This window comes from Mustela nigripes, chromosome 13 (assembly GCF_022355385.1).
Source record: "Mustela nigripes isolate SB6536 chromosome 13, MUSNIG.SB6536, whole genome shotgun sequence".
NCBI lineage: Eukaryota > Metazoa > Chordata > Mammalia > Carnivora > Mustelidae > Mustela > Mustela nigripes.
Window position 1 is genome coordinate 115,940,144 of NC_081569.1, and position 27,117 is coordinate 115,967,260.

At 37.9% G+C, this 27,117-nt stretch overlaps 1 protein-coding gene across 2 annotated transcripts in view; it reads left to right on the forward strand.

Moving 5' to 3' along the window:
* Positions 1-659: 659 nt before the first annotated feature.
* Positions 660-27,117, forward strand: part of PPP4R3A (protein phosphatase 4 regulatory subunit 3A) — a 36,099-nt gene continuing 9,641 nt past the window's right edge. The window contains exons 1-10 of one of the 2 annotated variants that reach the window (XM_059373507.1): positions 660-1,144; positions 10,998-11,053; positions 14,442-14,540; positions 18,431-19,048; positions 22,426-22,503; positions 22,587-22,703; positions 23,304-23,459; positions 25,216-25,347; positions 25,449-25,551; positions 26,776-26,934. In XM_059373507.1, coding sequence (XP_059229490.1) covers positions 1,003-1,144; positions 10,998-11,053; positions 14,442-14,540; positions 18,431-19,048; positions 22,426-22,503; positions 22,587-22,703; positions 23,304-23,459; positions 25,216-25,347; positions 25,449-25,551; positions 26,776-26,934 — 1,660 coding nt within the window. In that variant the 5' untranslated portion in view covers positions 660-1,002. The remainder of the gene's footprint in view (positions 1,145-10,997; positions 11,054-14,441; positions 14,541-18,430; positions 19,049-22,425; positions 22,504-22,586; positions 22,704-23,303; positions 23,460-25,215; positions 25,348-25,448; positions 25,552-26,775; positions 26,935-27,117) is intronic. The other variant, XM_059373508.1, reaches the window with a different exon arrangement.

Consider the following 27,117-nt stretch of genomic DNA (forward strand, 5'->3'; position numbering starts at 1 on the left):
AGACGCCAGGCGCGCGGCGGGCAGGCGCGCTGAGGCCGGGGGCGGGCTCCACGCCCCTTTCGAATCACCGAGCGGGGCTGATGACGAACACAGGGCGCGACGGCGCACACGCTGCCCCGCGCTCGCACGACGGTGCGTGCAGGGAGCGCGAGGGAGCCCCGGGCCGTCACCGGCGCGACCAGCGTTCCGCCTCCTCCGCTCCCTGCGCTCCCGCCACCTCGGCAACTCGGCGCCCGCCTCCCGCCTCCGTCCGAGGCCTCCGCCGCAGCGAGGCTCCGGGCCTCGCTCCTGTCTCTTTAAATGGTGGGGCCAACGGGCCGCCCCTGCAGCTGCTGCCTGGGTGGCCCCGCGCGCCGCTATTGAGGGGCGAACCAAGATGGCGGCGGCTTTGGCTGTGTGAGGAAGACGGAAGAGGCGGCGGCAGCGGCGAAGGAAAAGGGACTTCCAGGAGGCTGGAGCGCTTGTGCGCCTGGGGGCCCTCCCAGTCTCCCGCCCATTGGCAGCAGTTGCAACAGGAGCAGGCGCCCCTCGGCTTGGGGCATTTGAAGCAGGCGAGCAGAGCGGAGCCACTGGCTGCGGTGGCAGGGCCAGGTATAAGGAAGGAAAACATGGCGGCGGCGGCCTGAGGAGGCGGCGGCGGCGCGGGAAACGGCTTCGTGGAGATCATGGCGGAGGCGGGAGCAGGGCAGTGACAAGCGCCCCGAGTTGCTACCGCATCGGGCCGGAAGCTGTGAAGCGCTGCGCGCCCCTTTCGGGGCGGTCGGGCTCGCCCGGTTTGGACAATAGCGCCGAGGAGTCGGAGGCGAGGAAAGACCGGGGCCCAGAGCTCGGGCCCGGGAGCGGGCCATGCGGGCGGCCCCGCGGCCCCGCGACGGCCAGCGGCGGCAGTGAGGCCCAGGAGTTCTCCGCTTGCGGGCGTCCTCCCGCCTTGGCCCCCGCGTGTCCCGGCCCGCTTCCTGGGCGACTCCAGCGGGGCCTTTGCCCCGGTCCCCGGGCGGCACGATGACCGACACCCGGCGGCGGGTGAAGGTTTACACGCTCAATGAGGACCGGCAGTGGGACGACCGGGGCACCGGGCATGTGTCGTCCGGCTACGTGGAGCGGCTGAAGGGCATGTCCCTGCTTGTCAGGGCCGAGAGCGATGGTAAGTGAAGCCCCTTGGGGTGGGTCCCTTGCCTTCCTCCACGGCTCCCGGGCCACATCCCTGGTTGTTGAGGGCTAGTGGCCCGCTAAGAGAACGGCGGGGGCGACTGGACTGGGCTGGCTGCCGCCGTGGGGGAGGGCGGGCCACCAGCACCCCAGTTCTCTCGGAACTAGCTGCACGGAGAGCGCTCGAAATGTCTTTCTTCCCAGCGCCTGGTAGCAGTTGCGGGGACGAGGGGAGCCCAGCACTTTTGAGCTGTGCTGCCTGGGCGTGTGGAGAGGTCGGGGGCCTGGGATCGGGAGCCCGGACCGTGCTGTTCTTTTGCACTAGAGTGACCTTGAGAAAGGCACTGATTAATCCGATCTGCCTTAGTTCACTCATCTGTAAAGCAGGCGTGAAACTTTCTCGCAGCGAAGAAAGTTCTTAGGTGTTTCACTCTTTGGTGAACGTTTTGCTGTGCCCCCACCCCCGCGCCGCCCCTTTAGACTATTTTTCTGGTACATCTTTTTGGTCCTGTCGCAGGTTGGCAACACCGGTTCATGGATCTGGCAACTGCATTCGGCAGAGTAAATGCTTCTTTGCCTTGAGAGGATAGATTTGTGTTTCCCAGTGTTGTCTTTTTCACTAATAATGCAGAATTTTGTGTTGAGTTGGTGTAAACGGCTTGCAACTGTGGAACTATTTTATGCGAGCTTTTTTGATTACTTAAATGTATAATCACAATTTGGTTCAGTTAACAGGTGGGGGGGAGAAGTTGGCAGATAACTTTAAAATCTTTATCTGCCATAGTACCAGTGCTTCACGTATTTTGAAATAGCCTCAAAGTTCAAAAGACCCAGTTGTTTGAAAATTATGTGTTTCAGATTTTTCCAAACTTTGTTTAGGGTTTGTCACTTCCCTCTGTGACATACCTTGGATTTTGCTTAAAATGTTCACATCATGTGAAAGTATTTGAGAATTGTTTCTTCTGAATTGAAAAATCTGTCTTGTTAAATTAGTCTCTAATTTCACGCTAGCTATTTCAGTTTATTACAATTGTATTTATTCTGTATCTGAATTAATTACAACTCAAGGAGTTTTTTTAAGGCTTTATTTATTTGTCAGAGAGAGAGTGAGAGCACAAGCAGAGGGAGAAGCAGGCTCCCTGCTGAGCAAGGAGCCCAGTGGGGGGACTGGATCCCAGGACAAGGGGGGGGGAGACTGGATCCCAGGACACTGGGATCCTGACTTGAGCCAAAGGAGACACCCAGGCAGGCATCCCTCCTCTCAATGAATTTTAAGTGTATTTTTAATCCAGAACTCCGATTTCCATGAAAAACAAACAAGACTCACTTTTCTGTAATTAGAGACTCTGGGGACATCGATTTTCAATTTGAATTGAAAAGTTGTAATTTAGAGTTATATTGTCCACAGGTTATCTTTATAAGGCTACCCCCATATAACTTAATTGGAGATAAATTATTTCCTCTCAGGGGAATTTAAAGGATTTTGAATACACTGAGTATATTTTTCTGAGGCCTATTGCTTCTTAAAAATACAAGCTTGAATGTGTCAGGTGCTTTCGTATGTTTCTATCACATATCACCAGCTACTCTCCCATATATATCCTCCTTTGCATGTTTGGAAAACTTTTTACATAATGAGTGAAAAGTATGGGCTTTGTAGGTTCAGTTAACTTTCAGATGAAAGTATGTGTAGGTTTGAGATCAGTTCTTTGAAATCTCGTAACACAAATAACTGTCAGATCACATTTAATTGGACTCATTATACAGAGTCCATTGTTTACAGTATTTTTAAGCATGAAGTTTTGATGTCATAATCTAGGGAATCCTACTCTAATAACCTACTAATGTTGGGATCTGGAGTTCCCCCCCATTTTTGTTTTTACCACTTTGGAAATAGCCCCTAAACTCCCACCTTCCCTTGGGAAAGTTTGGGACTCTGCAATGAAATAGGTTGAATGGTAAAAGCAAAAGGCCTTCAATTTTATCTATTAATTTTATTTATTTTTACTTATTAATAGAGAAAGATGAAATAAATGTAACTGATGTGACCTTGTTAATTTAAGATATAAGGAAAACTAAATCCAGAGAGTGGGCTTAGAAGGTTGCAGCATACTTAGATGAAGTACTGTCATAAATGATCGCTAGTTTGATAATAAATTTTTTTTTCTAACAGGAAAACTCCAGATAGGAATGATAATCAAAATTTATCGAGTGTCTACTGTGCTAGAGACTCTTTACTTGTATATGCTGATAGAGGTACTGTTATTGGCCATATTTTGCAGATGGGGAAACAAGTTCAGACAGCCTATGGGTGAGATTGTTATTAATTGGTATCATTAACTATTTACAGTGTGTTTTAAACTCCCTTACTGCTGTCCACTTGAGTTTGCTACTTTATACTTAAAGGCTCAAAGTTTATCTCAAAGAACATGAAAATAATTTTTAGCCTAAAGATACTTAAAATTACAGTATATCTTAAAGCCACATGGAGTTTTTGTATGGACTGCTAGTTTGGGTCGTTCCTTATTTGATGCTTCTCCCATTCTCCATTATAGAATAATTGAGAATTTTCTTTTTATTGTGGTGAGCAAAGTGGAAAGTATTTCTGATTTTCCATAAAGTGGGTCATTTGTCTTGTTAGAGGTGCTTAGACACTAAATCGAAAATCAGAAAGGCAGTTTCTGAATGGAAGTGCTTGTGGCATCCCCAATAATAGGGCACATCTTTCTGAGTAAGTGTGCCTTTTCTCCTCTGAACTGGTTGGTTTGGCATATCTGTAGCCCACCTTGCCTTGGAGGAAAGAGATGTTCTTGCAAGCAACTGAGCCCATAGGTTGCATCCTTATTTAGTAGGTTCCTACTGGCAAAAGTGTATTGTTAGGAACATAGCCCTTTCTTTAATGAAGATAGATTACCTCATTTCTCAAGATTTTGTCATAGCCAGCTACCTGCAAAGTTCTATCTTCCCCCCAAAAAATTACTTGGTATTGTTTTTTTCTTTCAGTTTATAATGTGCCTGTTAAGTTGCACGAAGGGTAATAATGTCATCCCTTACTTGCTTTGTCACTTTATGTTCAAATCATTCTACTATTGCATTATGGTTTTTATCACTTCTACCTTCCAATTTTAGAATTGATAAAGACTTAAGAATTTCTCCACACACTGAAGGATGTCTTTTTAACATAAAATCATATCCATACTCTTTATTCTGGTTTACTTGCCAGGCATCAAGAGTAGTGTTCTTGTATTTGGTTTTTACCTTAAGTTTTATAAAGTTATTTTTATATTTCAGATAGTTTCATGTATTATCTGAGTTGCCTGTTTCCAAGTTTAAAAGGTTAAATTTTCAGTGTTATTTGAGGCATGAAGAAAATGAGGCATGGGGAAATATTTTTGTTCAAGTTAACACTGCTAGCTAATGGTAAAAACTAGAATCCTCTACCTCTGCCTCTTATAGAACTTGGTTGTAGGTAGTGCCTCACCCCCACTATAATTAGAAAAGGAGGTCAGAACACTTTAGGTGGAAAGCCTGGTTTGTTTCGCTTTGTTTGGGCTGTTGTGGAGAAAGAAATGAGCAGAGATAAGTATCAGCGATTTTTTTTTTCCTCTTACAAATTACTAAGCAGTATAGAACCTTGCATACAGTAAGCATTCCAGATTTAGCTACTAAGAGGAGCTCAGTGTCAGTACTGGGAGAAACACTTGACTTCGAAAAGTTCATTTAAACCCCCCCCTTTTTTTTTCCTTCATGTAGACCTGCTTTGTAGAAAATTACTAGGCCTAGGGTAAGCAAACCCTTACTTACCATCTTCTGTGTGTGGTAACTTCTGACGTTTTGAAGTCCATCAGGCACTCTGGGTATAGGTGATAGGGCCTGAGTGTAGTGAAGGCCTGACGCAGGCACGGGATCTTTTAATGTAGGGCTATCCCCCCTCCCCCCACTCTGAGCCTTCATTTCAGTTTTTAAATGCTGTGTGTAATCGTGAGCCACAAAATTAGGAGAGAGTGAATACGGACTAGTTTTAAAGCCTACCCTTGTGTACTGTCCAGATGATATTTTGGACTTCGATTAATTCATTTTTGATGATTCTTTTCTTCCCATTAATGAAGCACAGTACTTGGGTTGCTGCCCTTATTTTGAGCATTAATAAGGATGATATACCAGCGATGTCTAGATATTGTGACAGAGCTGGACCTAGTCCTTCTGAAATCCTTAAGTATTTATCCAAATCTAAACTAAGATTAGGACCTATGTTTTTTTAACTACTTGAATCTGATTGGTTAGTAGGTTGATATTGGACATAGAACCATAAAAGTTATAGAAACTCCGTTTCTCATTTCTCCAGTGAAAGGGAGTGATATCTTCTAAACAAGTGAAATTTCTTGCTAAAAAACACTATATCAGAAAGATTAAAAATCTTAACATTGTTTTTTTGGAATGTTTCCTAAATATATATACTAAAATGTTTTTCTTAAGCAGTGTAGTAGAACTGTTAGTTTTTCATTCTAATGGGTTTCTGGATTATTATCATTACTAATTTCTCTACTGTTTAACAGCACAGTGATGCTTGTGAAATGCTATTTTGTCCATGCTCTAAGAGAAACAAGTATTGAGTGCTGGTTATATAGTAGGTGCTGGGATAGGGAGTTTAATATGAATTTTTAGTTAATGTAGCAACCCTGTGAGGTGTTATTTTTTTCTAACCTTGTCTTCATGTATTGATAATTTGATTGGGTAGTTCTGTGGTCTTTTTTTTCCTGCACTCAGCCAGAAATCTAGGTTTTTGGTTTTTGGTTTTTTTTTTTTTTAATGTACATTCTTTCCATTTTTTAAAATATTTGCACAAATTCAGCATATGAGTATGTGTGTTAAGACTACAACTCAAATAAACTGTCTGTCGGCGGGATCCAGGCTGCAGGCACTATTTGCAGTTCTCGGATTTAAACACTTTTGGAATGATAACTTCACTCAGGACTACCAGCTACTTAGCACCCCACTCCCTGGAGGTGTTTGTTTTGATAGAGGTGTGTTGGGGATTCGCAACAGAATACAAGAAGAGCTTTCCTGTTTCATTTTACAGGAAGAACAAACATGTGGTAAAGCAGGGAAGGAACAATTTTAATGACCAAAAATCGTGTATACTCGTAGTTGTACTAAATGTTTTATTGTCCATCTTTCTTGCTTATCCAGGTTTGACAACTTCTACTTGCAATTGTCTTGGCGATGTTTTGAGTGCCATTTTCCCTCCTGTACCGTTGTTCCCCCACTTTCTGAGTATACAGACTTCCTTTTTGTCTATTTGGGGCATCTATCTATGTGAGGATACACAGATCTGTCATCTAAGAGTAGCACAGTATTTCATTGTACACATTTAATTCACACAGTACACTGTTGTAGCATTATTTCTGAAACCTTCCTCAGGATACCTTTATACTCTTAGAATTGGGGATTCTGAAAAGCTTTTATTTATGTGGCTTGTATCTACTGATATTGCCACATTAGACTTTAATTCTTTAAAAAGCTATTATATCAGCATTTAGTGAGAAGAGTGTTACTGTTTTACATTTTTACAAATCTCTTTAATGTCTGGTTTAATTTTTTTAAAAAAGGATTCTTAACCCTCTGCATTCAGTTGTTTGTAATAACACAGTATAGACGCTGAGAAAAAACAAGGGTGGAAAAAGCAAATAACCTTTTAGTAGTAATAATTTGAAAATAGTTTTGATTTTCCAGACTCCCTGAGGTCCCACACGTTGAGAACAGCTTGGCATAGAGATTGTTTCTAGATTTTTTACCATTACACTGCCAGTGACTTATTTGTTCATATACTTGGCACTGTGAGATGTAGGCTAATTTCCCAGAACTGTTGGACCAAAGGGGACTATTTTAAAAGCTGATAGAGAAGGATAAAATGGCCTCAAAAAGTTCATATTAACACTCAGCTGGATCTTCTTCCATTGATTGGTAAAGCACTGATAACTTGATCCAGTAGAAACTAAGAAATGGGGAAAGGGAACCTAGTAGATGGCATAGAAATAAAACTAGAAATATGTCTTTATTATTTTTCTAGCCCCCAAACTAAAAGGCAGTTTTTCATGCTCCAGCCCACCAATTTCTTAGGGAGCATGGTATTTGGGGACCAGAGCTGGACTTCTAAGGTGGTGCCTTTGGTCTGTCCTGTGTTTCAGGAGAGATACTTCCTCTTAACATCTTGAATGACCCAGTAAAGAAAAACTCACCAACACCAGAAGCTTCCAGTTATCTACTTATTTCTTGTTTTAGCTAGGGCTTTGGGAGGGCACACTTCCCAAGCTTTCAGTTACGGATTTTTCCTTTCTAATTACTCTGACCCTGTAACTTTATGGAGAGTTTTGAAGCAAATGCAAAGGGATTGGTACTTGAAAAATAATAGTTAATTCCCCTGCTGGTCTTTGTTTTGTTTTAGTAGCAGCCAAGTTAGGTATGTGTTTTTCTTTCCTTTTTTTAAGTATGCTCTGCACCCAGCATAGAGCCCAGTGTGGGGTTTGAATTCTTGACCTTGAGACCAAGACATGAGATGAGGTCAAGGGTTCATGCTTAACCAACCAGCCACCCAGACAGAGCCACCCAGGCACTCTGTCCTTTTCTCTTTTAATTGGAGTATAGTTGACACACAGTGTTTGAGATATGTTTCTTGAAAGTACAATTTGAAGTTATCACTTCACCCCTGTGCCTTATGTTGTTTACCCCTACTTATTTAAAAAAATAGTTTTGAAGTGTTAATAGATCAAGAAATTACGCAAATGGTAAGTATTCAACTTGGTGAATTTTCACAAAATAACCAGCACTCTGGAAGTCTTCTTCATGTCCCTTCACAGTCACTATCTCCCCCTGCCTGCTAGCACCATAGATTAATTTTTGCTACCCTTTGAAGTTTATGTAAATAGAATTACATGGTATATATTTTTCTTTGCGGTTTCTTGCATTCATGTTGCATTCATGTATTTGGTTCATTCATTAATATTTATAATATGGTATTCCACTGTATGAATATTTACACCTTTTTAAATTAATGTTTCTCACATGCTATATATAATTCATTCAAAGTGTATAATTCATTGTTTTTTAGTATATTCACAGGGTCATGCAGCTATCACTCCAATTTTTTAATTTTTTAAGTAATCTCTACACCCAGCATGGGGCTCAGACTTAACAACCCTGAGATCAAGAGTTGTATGTTCTATTGGCTGAGCCAGCCAGGCACCCCACCACAATCTAATTTTAGAATACTTTGTTCTCTCTGAAAGAAATCATGTACCCATAAGCAGTCACTACCCATTCACTCCTCCTTTCCTCCCCAAACAACCACTAATCAATACATCTTCTCTATTTGCACACTGTACATTTTATATAAAAACAGTCATATTATACATAGTCTTTTGTGACTGGCTTCTTTCACTTGTAATGTTTTCAAAGTTCATCCAGCATGTACTTCTTTTTGTGTAGCTGAATAGTTTTCATTAGGTTTTGGACATTTGGATTATTTGCACTTCTTTGCTATTAGAAATGCTGCTAAGAACATGTACCCATATTTTTGTGAGCGTATGTTTTCATTTCTCTTGGGTATACACCTAGGAGTGGAATTGCTGGTAACTAGCAATTGAGTAACTGCCAAACTGTTTTCCAGAGTGGATGCCTTTTTATATACCCACAAGCAAAATGTATGAGGTTTCCAATTTCTCCATGTGGTTGGCAACACTTATTATTGGCAGCACTGTCTTTGATTGTAAGCTTCTTAGCAGGTGTTAAATGGTATCTTATTTGTGGTTTTGATTCGTATTTCCTTGACAACTAATGATATTGAGCATCTTTTCATATGTTCGTCATCCATTTGTGTGTCTTCGGTGAAGAAATATCTGTTCAGATCTATTGCCCATTTTTAAATTTGGTTGTCTTTTTAAGTTGTTAGAGTTCTGTATACAAATTCCTTAACAGATACGTGATTTACAAATACTTTCTCCCATTCTGTGGGTTGTCTTTTCACACTCTCAGTGGTATTATTTGTAGCATAGATTTTGACTTTGAACATATCCATTTATCATTTATCAGTGATGTCCAGTATTTTCTTTTGGGTAGGTTTGCTTTTGTAAAGTTTCACTTCTAAAAAGACTTACTTAGTTTGGTTCTAGGACGCTAGACCTTTTGCATCTTCTGAATGTTGCAAAGTAATCCAGTTGTTTCATTTTACTGTTTTTGTAGTTTTCTAAAGATGGATTGTTTTTCAGGGTGTGATATATTTCAAAGTGGTTTTTTTGAGATGTATTTTCTCCTAGAAACCACATATTGAATGTATGCCACAAAAAGTAAGTTTGATCTTAATGTAACTAACATATTCTGATTTCACTGGGAAATGATTGCAATTTCTGTTCTTGTATATAGAAAAAACTGGAAGGATATTCATGCAGAAAGTTGGAGACTTAATCCTTTGAGAGACTCTAGACATTGAGTTCATTTGCTTGTTGCTTTTTCTTGTTATGACTGCATCACTGGACAACTCTTGATAATTACCAAAAGAAAAAAAATCCATTAGTAGTGCATAAAGAAAATTGAAGCACTGGAAATTTGTTTTTAATTAATAAGGCAAAGGTTGGGAGAAGAGGAGGAAGATTAAAACAAATTTCCTCTAGAATATGAGGATACTTGTCTGAGTGAGCCAGCAATAGTTTAAAAAAAAAGTTTAAAAATAGTTTTAAAAAATCGTTTAAAAAAAAAAAAAAGGCCTGAAAGAAATGGGGCGTGGGGGGGTATAGGTGGGAAACATATGGAGACTGTTTGGTTACCTTAAGTAACCAAAGTAGACTAGAATAAAAGACAGATTTGGAATTATTTTACCTGTGCTTGAGGAGGATTTGAGTGAAGTGGGAGGGTGTTCCCAAATTAAGTCCTTACATCTTGGTAAATGGCTGAAACTGTATTGCATTCGGTATCACTTAGCACTGTTCTGAGCACAGAGGAGTAGAATGGTCAGTAAATCGCCAGCTGAGACGGTATCATTAGATTAGTAAATGAATTTTAACAGAAGCAAACTAATTTGGGAATGTAAAGAAGCCCACTTTTCTGAGCTGCCTAGCCCGCTATTTGAATTGGAAAGTAATCGTGACATGTAGTAGGAAAAGAAATGAAAGATTTGGATGAAGGACAGCTGCAGAGAAAGTCGCTGCTTCTTAAGCATTTCAGGCCAGTTCTTGTCTTTAGATAGTACTTTGGGGATAAACTGGAACTAGAGTGAGGGGAGAGGCATAAAAGCTGGTCTTAAGATTTGCACTTTGTTATAAAGCAGTAGTTATTTTCTGAATATCACAAGTCTTACTGCCAGGGAAAAGACAAAAATATGCAAAATAAAATTAGCAGACTATGGGGAAAAAATTGATTATTTGAAGATGAAGTGTGATAATTCTGGAACAGACAAAAGAGACTTTTTGAAGGTGAAGTGTAATATTTGGATGTACTGGGGTGATGGATTGTATCCAAATCATAATGTATGTCAGGGATTTAAACTCAGGTCACCTGGCTTTCTGCAGTGCCCTTTTACTACCCTGTGCTGCCCGTAAGTTGTTGGATCTCTATTACCATCCAGTCCTTTACTCTTCAGATGATCGTGTCTTTGTTAAAAGTAAACTGCATAAAGCAAGCATTTCTTGGGTTACAAGTTTTATTATATTTAAGTGTGTTTTTAAACATACTGTTTCCTTAACTGAAGTTAGTGTGTATCGAGTGGTCAAGAAAGGTGGAAGTGTGTGTGTGTATGGTGGAATGTAATGCTGCTTTGCAATGGCATAATGGAATGTTTTTGTTTTTCTGTTTCCCAGGTTCTCTACTCTTAGAATCCAAAATAAATCCTAACACTGCATATCAGAAACAACAGGTAAAATTTTGAAGATGTTGTTTTACTTTGTATATTATCCTCTCAGTTGGGTGATTAAATGAAAATTTGCCACCAATTCCTTAACAGTGAAAAATTTAAAATGGGTTACAACATACTTTCCCAGCCTGATTCTAAAATGTGATTTTAGCCCATCTCTGTGGTGTATAAAGCAATCATTTTATTTTAAACTTTAAAAAAATTGCTTCAATTTAAGCTAAGTTTTTGCTCCAGATACTTTTAAAACCAAAATTCAATTCTCAAAAGTTAAAACTAGAACAAGTTTTCTTGTTTCTACTAAAAGAATAAAAAGTGACCACTGATGTAATAATCAGCTATTAACACAACAAAGTGGTAGAAACTACTTCCTTTGCTATTGTAGATGCTAGTGCAGAAGGGACATTTCTGTCCCTATACAGCAACCCAGTGTAGGTAAAAATCTGATTTGTTACGTAGCCTGAATAGGACCTTATAATAATATGATGATAGGCTAATGATGCAGTTTATTAAGGCATCTTTCAGTTTTCGTACACTCTTTCTTGTACCCTACGCATGAACAAGCAATATCTGAAAGTAAATCTTTCTCTACTTAGTAGGGCAACTAGCACTATCATCAAAAGGTATTTTTTCAGAACATACACACACACACACACACACACAGAGATACTGAGTGCTGTATCAAGCTGGTGAAGGCAGTATCAGTCCCCCCAGTGCCCTGAAGTTACAGAAATAAATTTAGAATAAAGAATATTACTAGCACATTTATATGCATATATTACTGTTACTCTATAAATAAATTATAAAGTGCTTTGCTTTATCATTGACAATTAAAATACTACTATAAGGAAGTTAGTGTTGCATTTATTTTGTACATTAGATGATCCCTAAAGATTGTGACTAGCTTCAGGTCACACAGATAGTAAATAGGAAAGCTGTTACTAACTCCACTAAATCTGCTTAATGCTGATTTGCTTGTCCAAAAAACATTTGGTACAATAGAAATATTTTCTTGATAGTACTTTGGGTCTACTAATACTTTGCATGTAGTGTTCTTAAGAAAACTGTTTGGTTTGATTGGAATGGCTGGAGACTCTAGAGTATTTTGTCTTTGATATTCTATACTTAAATACATAAATTCGTGTTTTGAGGCTTCAGTCAGTTGAAGAGTAAAAGCCCATCCAAAGAAAAAGAAAAGATCAAGTTTCTTTTGAGAATGAATGAAGAAATCCATGTGTCTTAAGCTGTAGGTTGTTGGATGGTAAATAGGATGCTTTGGTGAAAATTAGAATCCTTAGGGAAAACAGAAGAGCAGTTCCTAAAATTTTCAAAATTCTAAATTTGTCAAATGAGCATTTAAGAGTTTATATCTAATTGTGCCCTGTTTTAAGCCTACAGATGATTCTGAATTTACATTGTACCAGCATTAATTGCTTATAATTGTTTTAAATCTAACTTAAACCAAGGTGATACTGGTTTTCGTTTCAATGGGTCTTTATCACCAGTTTTCACAACTGTATGTATTATACCCAGTTTAAAGATGAAGAAACAGACTCAGGGAGGCTACACAGCTGACTCATTTCTTGAGTGTTGATCTTAACAATGTTTTATGTTGTTGTTGTTCTTTAAGATTTTATTTGTTAGAGTTTAATTGACTGAGCTACCTAAGCATCCCTTGATCTTACAGTGTTAATGTAAATTATTTTGAGTTTGAACAGCTGCTTAGTCACTGTAGAATGGGTGCCTGCTATCCATGATCTCTAGAAGTTCATGAAGATAGTAAACAGGGTCTTTGATCTCGTGTTTAAAATTCTGAATAAAAATTGTGGATTTATTCTGTTAGTAATGCTGTACAGCCCAGTCAAATGATCATTTATTTACTTTCAGCTGATACCCCTTTTAGTTCAATGAGAGACTACTCGTCCTCATTGTTGACAGTTATGTAATTAAAAAGAATTAATACGCAGTTTAGCAAACAACATCAGGGGATCCATAAGAGGTATCTTATTGGAAACTGCCTCCATGTAGACATATTTTTTTAAAGTACCTTAAAGCTGGTCTAGTCCTGTTTCCTTCTTAATGTGTAGGAACTTTTATCATCCCTATAGATGCTCACCTAGAGTTTGCCTGGCTCCTTTCAGTTACTTATTAGATTGAATTATTTTTCCTTTATACTGTACTCATCATCCCTCTAACTCTGACTTCTCCTAGTTCTTCTCTTTGGACCTGCCTGAAAAACTGCTATATGATCATTGTTATGTTTGGCTTCTTTTATTTTTTTTTTAATATTTATTTATTTGAGAGCATGCGTGCACAGGAGCTTCAGGGGCAGAAGGAGAGGAAAAGAAATCTCAGGCATGTTATGCACTGAGTGCAGAGCCTGACGAAGGGCTTATTTTCACGCCCCTGAGCTCATGACCTAAGCCGAAACCAGGAGTCAGATACCTTACTGACTCCACCACCCAGGCGAGCCCCAGACTTCTTTTTTTAAAATGTAACTCTACCCAGTACCACTCAGTATTTCACATAGAAGATGATTCACAAACCCCTCTCAATGAGTGGGCTCTTTTTTGAAATGGTTGATGGCTCTGAAACAGTATATATGTTTATCTTACTGTCAGTAAGTTTAAGAAGATACCTTAGATCCTGTAAATATTTTTGTGGTAATGATGCATATTGTAGTATACAGACTGTACTACAGGAAATATAAAATGGTGTCAGTACTGTAAGTGTAGTGTCTTGCAGAGATTAAATGTTAATAAAAACTGTTGAACTGTTCATTACACTTACTATCATTAAATAAAAGTCTCTCTGAACAGGAGTAAAGGGGCTGTGGTGGCAGGAGCATCTTGCTTCTTCAACCATAGCACTTTGGTGAAAGTTAAAAAAAAAACTGTTACTCAGGTAAATCTCATATATTACAGATTTAGCAAATAATTTCATGGGCCTCATCTGTTTCAGGTAAACAACATTCAATGTGGATAACAGATAAGAAAAGGGGTTTTAGTTATTAATCCCACATTCCTGACATGCCCTGGTTATTGTATGCTCAGACTTCCTCTCTGGGCAATTTGCCTAGAGCATAACATGTAATCTAATATGCAAGCAAAGAATTGATACTTGCTTAGTTTGTATCTTTCAGTACATTTAGATTGGTTACTTTGTAGTGCTTTTCATATTCTGGTTAACTTCTCCTTAAGGAAAACAATGTTTTCATTTTATAGGGTGAACAGAGCTAGGTGTGAAAAGGCATTGTCAATCACAGTATCAATGTTGCTTAGTACTGTTCTCAGTTTTTTGTTGCTTTTTTCATTTGCCTTGTACTTTGAAGAAGTTTGTGATAGTTAATGGATGTTAATCAGACCTTTTTTTTTATTATTTTTCCCCTCTCAAGGACACTTTGATTGTGTGGTCTGAAGCAGAAAATTATGACTTGGCTCTTAGCTTTCAAGAAAAAGCTGGATGTGATGAAATTTGGGAGAAAATATGTCAGGTAATTTTAAAAACTAGAAAATCAATATGCTATCTAAGTATTTTGGGTTTTTTGCTGTGCTTTTTAGCTGATGCCCAAGAGTTTAAATAAATAGCATTTCATATTGATCTCTTAAATTCATTATTGTCTGTGAAAAGTTGATTTATAGGAAAGTACAATTTACTGACACCAGACTGTCCAGCCACGACCTTTGCTGAACTTCTGTATCTAGCGGCCTTTGAGAGCTCCGTCATAAGTGGTCAGTGGTATCTCAGATTCAGTAGTCCAGAACCAAACTTAATCTCCCCTACATCTGTTCATTCTCCCATCTTTCTCATCTGTCAGTGTCATCCAGTTGCTGAAACCAGAAACTTGGAGGTTTTATTTATCCTTCCTTCATCAATTAATCCATTCAGTCCTTCAGTTTTATAAATCTTAAATTTATTCACTTAATCTTGTTTTCACTGCTAACACAGTTTACTAAGCCACCATCATTTCTTGGCCTGGTTTATTTCTTTCATCTTGACTGGTCTTCCCAAATCCATACCACAGATAGAGAATCTTTTTAAAAATGCCAATTTTTAAATATCCACTTTATTCAGTAACTTCTTGTGACTCGACTATCTCTTCAGCTTCATCTTGCATGTTCTCAGTTGATTCTAGAATTTCCTAGTGTCTCTAGTACCTTGGACTAGTGACATAATCTCCACAGTCTTGTTGGTTATGCATTTATTATGCACTCTGCATTTATTATATGCTAAAGCCATTGGCTCTTGTTACAGACTAATTTAAATCAATGTCTTCTAAGGATCTGTCTTCACATTTATTCTAATTAGAGAATAATCTTCAGATTTTTTTTCTCTTTTAAGATTTGAGAGAGTGAGTGTACACATGAGAGAGGGGAGGGGTGGGGGAGAGAATCTCAGGCAGACTCTCCACTGAGCATGGAGCCTGACATGGGCCAAACCCACAGCTGAATCCCACATCAAATCCGAGGAGTCGGACCTCCAACGACTGAGCCACCCAGGTGCCCCCTTCAGCAGATTCTTTAATTCACTGGTTCTCAGACCAGCAACGTGACCTGGGAACTGACAGAAATGGAAATTCTGGGACCCCCATCCTGGATCTACTGAATCAGAAATTCTGTGAGTAGGTCCCAGTAATTGTATTTGAATTATACTTGAACAAGCCCTCTAGGTCAGACTTCTTTGTAGAAGGTGAGATAGTAAATAATTTTAGGCCTTGTGGGCCACACAGCTGAATAGCTGTTCAACTCTGCTATTGTATTACGAAAGTAGCCATACATAACACATAAATAAACAGTCATGGTTCTCTTCCAGTAAAATTTTACTTATGAAAATTGGTGGTGGGCCATGTTTGGCTCTAGTTTGTCAATTCCTGCTTTAGCTGATTCTCATGCACCCTGAAGCTTGAGAGCCACGGCCTTAATAAAGCTTTGTGTCCTTGAGGCACAGTGTTCCTTACCTCGTAGAATTTATTTCTGCTAGATCATCTACTCAGCTGTATTTTTCATATAGTAACCTGCCTGTCGAACTTCCCTTTCCTTCTGCTATGAAGAATTAGGTTTGTACCTGAATGCCTCTTCATACTTGTTTTTTGCTTGCTTTCCCATACGGTTGTATTCACAGCCTGCCTCTAGATTTGTGTCCTGTGGAGTTCTCCCATAGAAAGAGAAGAGATTGAGGAGCTTGGGTATGCTAACAGCACCCATTGCTCATATAGATCTTGTTCTCCTTCACTTCTCTGAGTCGAACAATCCCACCCTGGACACAGTCTTCTGTTTAGCCAATATTTAACTCACACCTGGACTCAGTGCATTGCTGTCAGGCCTGGCTCTCCTTTAGCAAATTGTCAGATCTTTACTATACTTTTCCTTAGTCTGTAGTTCTTCATTTACACTTGGGGCACAGGTAGTAGTAGTTCTCTACTTTCTCTAGAGTAACTTAACTAGGAATCACTGTCTGTTTTGTTATTTTCTATCTAATCTTACTTGTGCACACTTTATATTCAAGATGTTGTTTTCTACCAGTCTTCCATGATCCCATCTGTACTTAGCAATTTTTAGATCCTGTCTTGTTCTAGAGAATTCATTACATTTTGCTCTTTGAGGTCTTAACGTCTTTTTATTTCTTGAACGCTACTCGTCGTTTTTTGATCTAGAAACAGCAGAAAGTGTCTCCATTTTCCAATATCTTCCTTGATAGTAGTTACTAGGTCTGGGTGTATCTTTTTTCTTTTATAGACCTTTCATGGCCTTCACCTTCTCATTTTCTTCATATCTGTCCAGACAGACTGCTAAGACTTATTAACCTTTCTCTTTTTTTTTTCTTTTCTTTTTTAAAGATTTTTTTTTTTTTTTTTTTTTTTAATTTGTCAGAGAGAGAGAGCGAGCGAGCGAGCACACAGGCAGAGTGGCAGGCAGAGTCAGAGGGAGAGGCAGGCTCCCTGTGTGGCAAGGAGCCTGATGTGGGACTCGATCCCAGGACGCTGGGATCATGACCTGAGCCGAAGGCAGCTACTTAACCAACTGAGCCACCCAGGTGTCCCTTTACTAACCTTTCTCTTAAGGAAGACTCTCTTCTAGCTTATTCTACCTTTTGTTTTCATTCTTCTGTTGCTCCATTCAGTAAGGCTGAAATGTATTTGTCAAATCATTACAATTCCACCTTAATTCTCTGAGCATATCAGATTCCAAGAAAATCCTAACCACAGGCCTTTTTGATGACTTTCTTAGCCTTCCTATTTGCAAATAAGCTTAAAAAAAAAAAAAAAAAAAGATAGCTTTTTTTTTTTTTTTTAAAAGATAGCATTTTCATTACGGTAAGGGCTCTTGTCCCTTTATACTTGGCTTTTTAATCAAATGCTATCACATTTCTTTAGGTAAAGCCATAGATTGAGTTCCAGGAATCTAAAGCTGCATTGAGAATTTATATCATTAACAGATTCAGAGCCAGCCTGAGACCATGCCAGGTACAATCTGTGAATGTGCCTAGTTGCCTTTCGGTGGTACTGCCCACTGGGTTAAGGTCAAGACACTATCAACTTGCAACATATTTCAAGAACTATTCCAGGCTTCTTCCCTTCCCGTATCCATTAACAGTCTCTCTTAATCATGCTAAGCAATTTAAGTTTCTTGGCCATTTCATGTACATCTAATTTTTCCATTTTCCATTTCTTTAGCATTCACCTTGGCCTGTTTTAGACAGTCTCAAATTATAGGCCAACATAGAAAAACTGATTTTATTTCAGAATAAGTCCTTGACTTTTGGGTAAAACTATTCTTCTATCTCAAAATGTATTTGTGAAGACTTCTAAGTTCTGTTTTTATCATTAGAGTCCCTGTCCTGACATAAAGTTGAGGTTTATGACAAATTTCTAGAGCTTCTGGGGGGGATGAAAGCTACAGGTTTGGGTGAACAGAAGGGAAAACTATGGTTTGGTTACTTTGGGTAGATTTTCTTGGGGAATTTACTGTATTATGCTCTGCTACGTGTATGTTGCAATTAATTTTTATATGGTTTCATTTTTGTGTGAGGACACTTATTTCCCACAGTTTTCTTACTTGTGTTTTTGGGCCACCGGCCAGCATTCACAACACATCAGTGACCCACTTTGGTCCAGAAGCAGTTTGTGCATATTCTTTGGGCCTTGCTTTCTGGAACTGATGTTAAAATTTTCCTTGTTGCTTAAAATTACATGTATATTCTGTGACCACAACATTATGATGTTTAATATTTATTTGAATTTTACTTAAAATTTTGAAGGGTTTGGTGGTGGCTATCCTGGAATATGACACTGGGATTCTTATAACATCTCTCATATTCATCTAAGAATATCATTTAGATTTGCTTGATTATATTCTGTCAGCTATCATAAATCTTATTTAATAGGTTCAAGGAAAGGACCCTTCAGTGGACATCACTCAGGACCTTGTAGATGAATCTGAAGAGGAGCGTTTTGATGATATGTCATCACCAGGTTTAGAATTGCCATCTTGTGAATTAAGTCGCCTTGAGGAAATTGCAGAACTTGTGGCATCATCTTTACCTTCCCCCCTGCGTCGTGAAAAACTTGCACTAGCACTGGAAAATGAGGGTTATATTAAAAAGCTCTTAGAGCTTTTTCATGTGTGTGAGGATTTGGAAAATATTGAAGGACTGCACCACTTGTATGAAATTATCAAAGGCATCTTCCTCTTGAATCGAACTGCTCTTTTTGAAGTTATGTTCTCTGAGGAATGTATAATGGACGTCATTGGATGCTTAGAATATGATCCTGCTTTATCACAGCCACGAAAACACAGGGAATTTCTAACAAAAACAGCCAAGTTTAAAGAAGTGATTCCCATATCAGATCCTGAGCTGAAACAAAAAATTCATCAGACATACAGAGTTCAGTATATCCAAGATATGGTTCTACCTACCCCTTCAGTCTTTGAAGAAAACATGTTATCAACACTTCACTCCTTTATCTTTTTCAATAAGGTAGAAATTGTTGGTATGTTACAGGTGAGTTAGATCAATTTTTCCGTACTTACAAAGATACCTTATTGATTGATGCCATTTAAACTGTTAATTGATTCAGCAGAATTAATTTCATTCCTTTTAAGTTCCTAATTTGAGTTTCGATTTATGTCTAAAGTTATGTATGTATTTGGTTGATATTAGAAAAGATTCCATTATATAATACTGTGGGACCAGAAGGTTGTTTTGTTTCCATCAGGGAACATAAATGTGAGAAGTCTAGCTTGACGAAATTACAGGGGAATGAATGGTCTTAACAAAATGATTGAATGTAGAATTTTAGATACATTAATTTTTCAGTTATGCATAGAACAGATTCAAAGGGAAGATAAAATGAAGAAGCCAAGAAGTATGTCATTAAACATAGAATATAAATTCTGTAGAATTGATAGCACTGCCAGATCATTATATATTAAAGGCCTAGTGTTAGGGTCAAGGGAATATATTAGATACTGGCAAATTATAGTTGAAGGTCTCCTTGCCAAAAGGTATGCTTTTGTACCAGAGGAGAGTATGGAGAAGTTGGATGTGAATATGAGTTATAGTTCCACCTGTCACAACAGCTATGTGCTACTTGGGCAACTTTCTTAACTTCTTAAAACTTCATTTCTCTGATTTGAAGGATGGTGCTATTAGTACCAACTCTATAAAGTCATCTGAAGATTAAAGATCATGCATGAACATTATGCAGCACTCGAGTATTTATTTTTTTTTAGAGCATGCAGGTGGTGAGAGGGGCAGGTGGAAAGAGCCTGACTCAGGGCTGAAGGCAGGCTTGATCTCACAACCTTGAGATTATGATCTGAGCCAGAATCAAGAGTCGGGTGCTTAACCTACTGAGCCACCCAGGCACTCCAAGCGTTATTTCAAAATACCTGTTGTAATTGCTATATTAAACTCTAGATTTTCTTTCTATAGTATGCTGAGTCTCTTAGGTCTAGTGTTTTGGGTGCTTGTATCAGAATTGCCAGGGTGTATTGTTCCCTGGATTCTGCACAAAACAAAAAATCTATAGCTGGCCAGTAGTCTGTTTGTAAGACACCCCCTCTTCCCCACCAAAGTCAGAGGACCTCTCAGTATATTATCCCATAATGTAGGAATTAGTTTGTTCTAACTAGAACTTTAGAGTTGGTGTAGTGTAAAGATTTGTGAATGCACCCCCCATGTTTTTTATTTCTTTGATGCCCACCGAAGAATAACAGATAGATATGACTTGGGACACCTTTCCTCAGATCTATAAATAAAAGTAATTATTTGAAACCTAGATTTATTAAAGGAGGCAAATAAATGTCAGTATGAGCTGTTTGGTAGCACATTATGAATAAAGCAGTAAGCTTAACTTGTATGGCTGTTCTTTTTTAGAAAGTTGCTGTATTTTCAGAGTCCCTGCCTTTGACATCTTAAAACATAAACAAAACATGAATTCAGATAGAAAAGCACATATTGCATGGAGCACGGGATGTGGTGCATAAACAATGAATCTTGGAACATGAAAAATAAAATTAAAATGTTTAAAAAGAAAGACCATTTTACTAACACTGCTGTCCTGAAGCTAGGAATAATTCCAGTTCATGTTGACCAATTTGATGTGCTTTTCCTATTTATTTAAGACAGGCATGTAAACTAATCCTATAGGCAATACAATCTAGTAAGGACAGTAGTATCTCTATACAGTCAGTGTATTGTGATTGATAATGGAAGAGGGAAAAGGTTTTGGTACTAATTGTTATTCTTTGATAAGAATCTTGTTTTTACTGGCTACCCTAGTGAGCCTTTGTTCCAGTCCACTTTTGATTCCCAGTGTCCTTGGATAGTTCTGAGTGTGTCTGGTCCTTCAGTGCCACAAGATTCCCCTTTTGTTGTGCAGGGACTTGTCACTTGTTTGTTCTCTTGGTCTGCATACCTGTGAACTGCCAGTTTTACTCATTAAGTATGAATAATTTCAAGTCTTTGTTTCCCTACATTATGCTTTGTAATATTCTGGCTGTCCTTGCTGTACTTCTGTTTTCTTGATACAGGTACTTCTTTCCAAAGTGCTGCTAGGAAGGAGAGAGAATTTTATAAATTTGGTGACAGCGGGTGATGGAGATGTAATTTAAAGCAGGTTCTTACCCCTTGCATACACAATCATACCCTCCCTTTACTTAAGTTAACTGCTCTGTACGTAATACTGTTAAACATCCTTTTTTTTTTTTTTAACGTTCTTGTTCTCTCAACTTCTGTACCCCAAATGCAGCAGTTCAAAGACTCTTTTTCAGTAGTTTGATTTCCAGTTGATGGGATATATTAGATCTGGGATGCATCTTGAAATTGCTTGCCATTTGAATTATGGCCTATTTGTACATTTTAGAAAAAGTAAAAATAGAAATAACCATTTTACTATAACAGAAAATACTTCCAAAGAATCTGCAACAGTGACTACAGAGTTTATAATCTAGTGAGAGATTACATACACACATATACATCTATACATATGAGGATATATTTAGACTTAGGCATGTCTATAGGGCTGAAGTAGTGCTGAATCGAGTACTAGCTAAGATAGTATGGAATTAAAGTAGAACACAGTCTTGGTTAGAATTAGTGATGGAAGAAATTTGAATAGGTTATCAGGAAGGTCTCTGCCACCTCCTGTGGTTGGTCTTTGGGTAAATTTCTTAAATCTGTCTCAATTATACAATGAGGTAAAGTAACATCTGAGGTTCTTTCCAAGTTTTTTATTGACTTAACCCAGATTAGTATCCTAGGAGAGTACCTCTTTAATCTTTTTCAAAATAATGCTTATTAAATTCTGTGTGTCTGTCTGTATGAGATATTATCAGATAATAGGTCTATCTTTTAAAGCTCTGCATTTAGCTTTTTAAATAATTGAATCCCTTTCTATGTCTTTAAAATGTGAAAACTCTTATCTTAATTTTTACCTTCATTTGAGAGGTTGTAGAACCTTAGTCTCTAAAGGTAAGATTTTAAAACTCTCAGTGAGGGGTTTGGAAAGTATGGCCCATACCTGTTTTTATAAATAAAGTTTTATTTGAACATAGCCACACTCATTTGCATATTATCTGTGGACGTTTGCTACTGTAATAACAGTTGTATAGTTGTAGGGACCATATGGTTCACAAAGCCTTATATACTTAAATAAACTTAGGAAATAAGGCCTTGCCAGAATATAAAGAATAACCTTCCTGTATAAATCCCTAGTTTATGCTTTAATAGTTTCATTTTTCCTTTTCTGTTTTAAATACTGTTGCCAATACCATCTTTTCTTCTTCCAGTTAGTGCAATTTGTATTCTACAGTATCTGAAAATGATGTTTTAATACACTCTTATCATTAGCATAAGTTTATCCTTTGATTTAACAGGAGGATGAAAAATTTCTGACAGATTTGTTTGCACAACTAACAGATGAAGCAACAGATGAGGAAAAAAGACAGGAATTGGTAAGACATTTGATACTTATGAAAGACACAGGACTAAAACAACAGATCTTTTATATATTTATTTGTCCTTTTCCTTATTTTAGGTTAACTTTTTAAAAGAATTTTGTGCGTTTTCCCAAACGCTACAACCTCAAAACAGAGATGCTTTTTTCAAGACTTTGTCAAATATGGGCATATTACCAGCTTTAGAAGTCATCCTTGTAAGTTTATTTCTCCTTACACTTAATTACCATTATATAATTTTTTTTTTTTTTTTTTTTTTTTTAAGATTTTTATTTGAGAGAGCACGAGCCAGGGGAGAGGCAGAGGGGGAGAGGGAAAATCCGACACCTGCTGAGCAGGGCCCTGGGATCCTGACCTGAGGCAAAGGCAGCTGCTTAACCACATGAGACCACCCAGGCCCCCCAATTACCATTATATTTTTAATCCACAAAAATACATTTTTCTGTAACATGCAAGTGTTTGACTATAGCCAGTATTTAATATTAGCTGTGTATTACATAAAGTAAAAAAGCTGTAAAATTCTAGTATTAGTCCTTACATACAACTGCAAGAATATTCAGAGGAATTTTCTGTATTTTTAATAAGTCGTTAATTTTGCAGCCTGTTGAAAGGTCAAAGAAGAAAAGTAAACAGGAGTAAAAGAAAGGAACTTTATGCACAGAACAAATTTATATGCCAAATTTCCTTGACTTCTCTTATTGCAGGGTTTTCTTATAATTTGTTAGATTTTGGATTTACATAGCTAGAAGGTCGGTACTTTTATAATTATAGGAGAAATAAGTGCTTTTTATCTGCAGGGCATGGATGATACACAGGTGCGAAGTGCTGCTACTGATATATTCTCATACTTGGTTGAATATAATCCATCCATGGTACGAGAGTTTGTCATGCAGGAGGCACAACAGAATGATGATGTAAGTAAGAAGTTAACAGAGCAAAAAATAACCAACAAGGTAAATATTATTTGCACTAACAGTAAGTATTTATACATGGGGAGCTATAACTGTACTTATTATTTATTTTAAAGATTTAAATAGCTGATATTTGGGAAAGTGTAGCCAGCATGTGAAATGGCTTATTTTTCCCTAAATTGGCTCCTGTCTCAGTTTACAGATTGTCTTAAAGCAGTTGCTTGTTAATGCTCAACTTAAATGTCTTCAAATTTCTGAGATCACGTTTCTTAATTTTGTCATTAACATTGTCTTGTTTTAATCATTTAATCAATAAATTGTTCTGTATATGGAATTATAAGTAACTTCCCTAGGAAAACATTGACTTTGTTAGGGATAGATTCTCAAAATTACCAGGAATGAAGAAATGAAGCACAGTCCCTTGAAAAAGTATTTAGGGTACTTGTTTTACTGCCTAACCATAAGGAGAACAAGCTGTTGTCTTGTTCACACACACATAAATGCACACACACACACACCTGTTAGAGAGTGAGGGAATCTATCCTGATAATATGAAGGGCGCTCCTGGAGTACATGGCACATGCAGCAGCCCCAAATGTGTATGCTCTTCTGTTTTACTTTTAGATCATTAAACCAATGATCCTAATTTTTTTTTTCCTCCTTCCCCCAAAATCTTACAAGTAACTTTTAAGAATAAACTGATATATTTTTTTTGCCCTCAACTGCATCTTAAAAGGGGGAGCATCCTCTTGGGGGAGAAAAAATCTATATGCACAATTCCTATTGTATTTTTACAAAATGAGAAAATAGACTTCTACCTTAAAAAAAATCTTAATGTGTTGTGTCAAAATGAAGTAGAATGCCTGGTGACTTTTGTGTTTAAGGTTGAGTTTTGTTTTGTGGTTTTTGTTTATTGCCAGGGTAGGTGTAGGAAAGTACCACTTTGAACTGTTGAATATTGTGTCACATTTTTCTTCAATAAAATAGTCTTATCCAGAGTGCCAAAATACCTGTATTAATTTAAAATAAAGACTATTCTTGCTGGCTCTGAAACCTACATGTACCTACAGTGATGTACTTCCTGCACACGCAATAGGCCTCTTGATTCCCAGTCTGTCTTTAGGTCCATCCTACCACTGCATACACAGACAAGAGCAGAGATTTCCTCATTGCATCTGTTTTTAGTTACTCCTTGGGCCAGGAACACCAGTCACAGAGCCTCAGGAAAACTAGTAATCAGTTTTCAGTGACATTTGGAATCCATGTAACAGACTTGTTCTCTGTGCTATCTAAATAGCATAGTATTGTTACCCTAATTTCACACATTTGGGTACCAAGCACATTTACTTTAAATGGAAATGTTGTATCATTTACATAAATGGAGAATAGATACAGATCTCATTTGCTGTAAATAGAAGGAATCTATAGAAATGCAGTAGAAGTAGAACAATGGTGTAAATTCTGGCTAAATGTTAAACTGAATGCCCATTAGCTTCCTTCAGAAGGGAGATTTTTGTTATCAAGAAGTGTAAAGATCTCTTAGTGCCAAAGTTTGGTTTTTGCTTTAATCAAAAGAACTTAATAAAGAAACTTTCTTTTCTGTAGTACTTAGTATAAATGTGCCTTATGCCACACTTGAGGGAAACGCTGCCATATATCCTATTAGTTTAGTTAGTCGTATCATTTGGATTGCAGTTAACAAGACATGTAGAGCTAGATACAATGCTGTAACATGCATAGTATGTGCTTTTCCATCCTCATAATAAGTGATCCTTACTGTGTGTACTTTTCTCACCAGGATATTTTGCTCATCAACCTCATTATAGAGCATATGATTTGTGATACAGACCCTGAACTTGGAGGAGCAGTCCAACTTATGGGCCTGCTTCGAACTTTAGTTGACCCAGAAAACATGTTAGCTACTGCCAATGTAAGCCACAGGCATTTTTCTCTTTTTCATACTAGTATGTTATTTATTATTAGTAGGAACCAATGCAGTTAAAATTCATGGAAGTGTTTTTGATTCCTTAGAAAACAGAGAAGACTGAATTTCTGGGTTTCTTTTACAAGCACTGTATGCATGTCCTCACTGCTCCCTTACTGGCAAATACAACAGAGGATAAACCTAGCAAAGGTAAGATAATGCAGGTTGGTAGTAAGGTTCTTTGTTCTTGACTTCTGAAGTTCAAAGTTGATGTAGAGTAATAGTCTTTTAAAGTTCAGCCATTTGGTTAACACAGAGGAGAGGTGTAGTAATATATTTTCAAAAAAGGTGTTCAAGGTAGAATTCCTTTAAAGTGCTATAATTGGAGATAATAAAATGTTCAAGAGGAGATAATTGTTGCTGTCAGAATTTAAAAACAGTTTTCTATTAAAGCAATATATTTTCATAGGCTAAATAGAAGGAAATAATTAGGAAAAATCATTTTAAGTTATTTGCACTCCGGATGTATAGAGCAAAGCTGCTTACTATTAAACTTTTTATTTGCACTGAGGATTATTCATAAGGTTAAGGATACTTATTTCTGTGTTTTATTCCTTTAGCTTGCATAGTGTGCGTTTAATTCTGAAAGTAGTTTAGGGTCTCCAGTGGGAAATCCCTTACTGACATTTCAAGATTATTATTTTGTCGTATGAATTAACCAGTGTAGTATAACTAAACCCTACTTAGAAAGTAAATGTTAAATTTATCCTTTTTTGTGATTCTAAAATCATGTCTTGGAAACCTGATAATCATTTTTCCTGTCTATTTTATTCATATTAGGTAAAGTTTGAGGCTTCTTTCCAAACACATATATTTAGTTCTGCAAACATTTATTTAAAAACCCACTGTGTGGAAGGCATTGTAGTACAATCTTTAGGGGCTAAATGGGGGAAATAAAAAGGGAGTAAAATACTTCTAGAGGCTTGCTGCCTGCTGAGGAAGAAAGGTAAGCCAATAATCATAATCCAGTGTGGGTTCATCTGTGTAATAAAGGAGCCACAAAACACACTGGAATCATAGGAGCAGAGAGAGTAATTCCACCAAAGAGCTGGTGGGATCCTTCTGGATCTCCTGTGCTATGTGTACATCTTAAAAGAGCATTCTTGCACTTGCAAATAAAGCAGATCTAATAGATTTGTGTCCCAGCTCTGCCTTATCATTCAGACTTGGGTTTTGTGAAACTAATTCATCAGAGTTAAGAAAATGTAAAGCACAGATCTTGAGGCACATGGTAGGGATTCAGTGTTTGTTCCCTTTTTCTTAACTTTAAAATTTGGGGTCAACAGAAAAGATTTTACTTGTTTGTAATTTGGATACTCATATTTAGAAAGGAAAGAATGTTAGTCATTGAATAGAATTGTGTTTCGTTTTCAGATGATTTTCAGACTGCCCAGTTGTTGGCACTTGTACTGGAATTGTTAACATTCTGTGTGGAGCACCACACGTACCACATAAAAAACTACATTATCAATAAGGATATCCTCCGGAGAGTGCTGGTTCTGATGGCCTCGAAGCACGCTTTCTTGGCATTGTGTAAGTGTTGCGTCTGGTAGAATTATGACGTGTAGATTATCATGTTGGTACCTTTGGGTCTTACTGCCTGAGAAGAAAAGATCACTGATGTCAAGACACATAGATTTTTAACAGGAAACTACACCAATTATGTCGTTTCGCCATGAGATAATTTTCCTTTCACATCTTTCTCCGTATACAGCA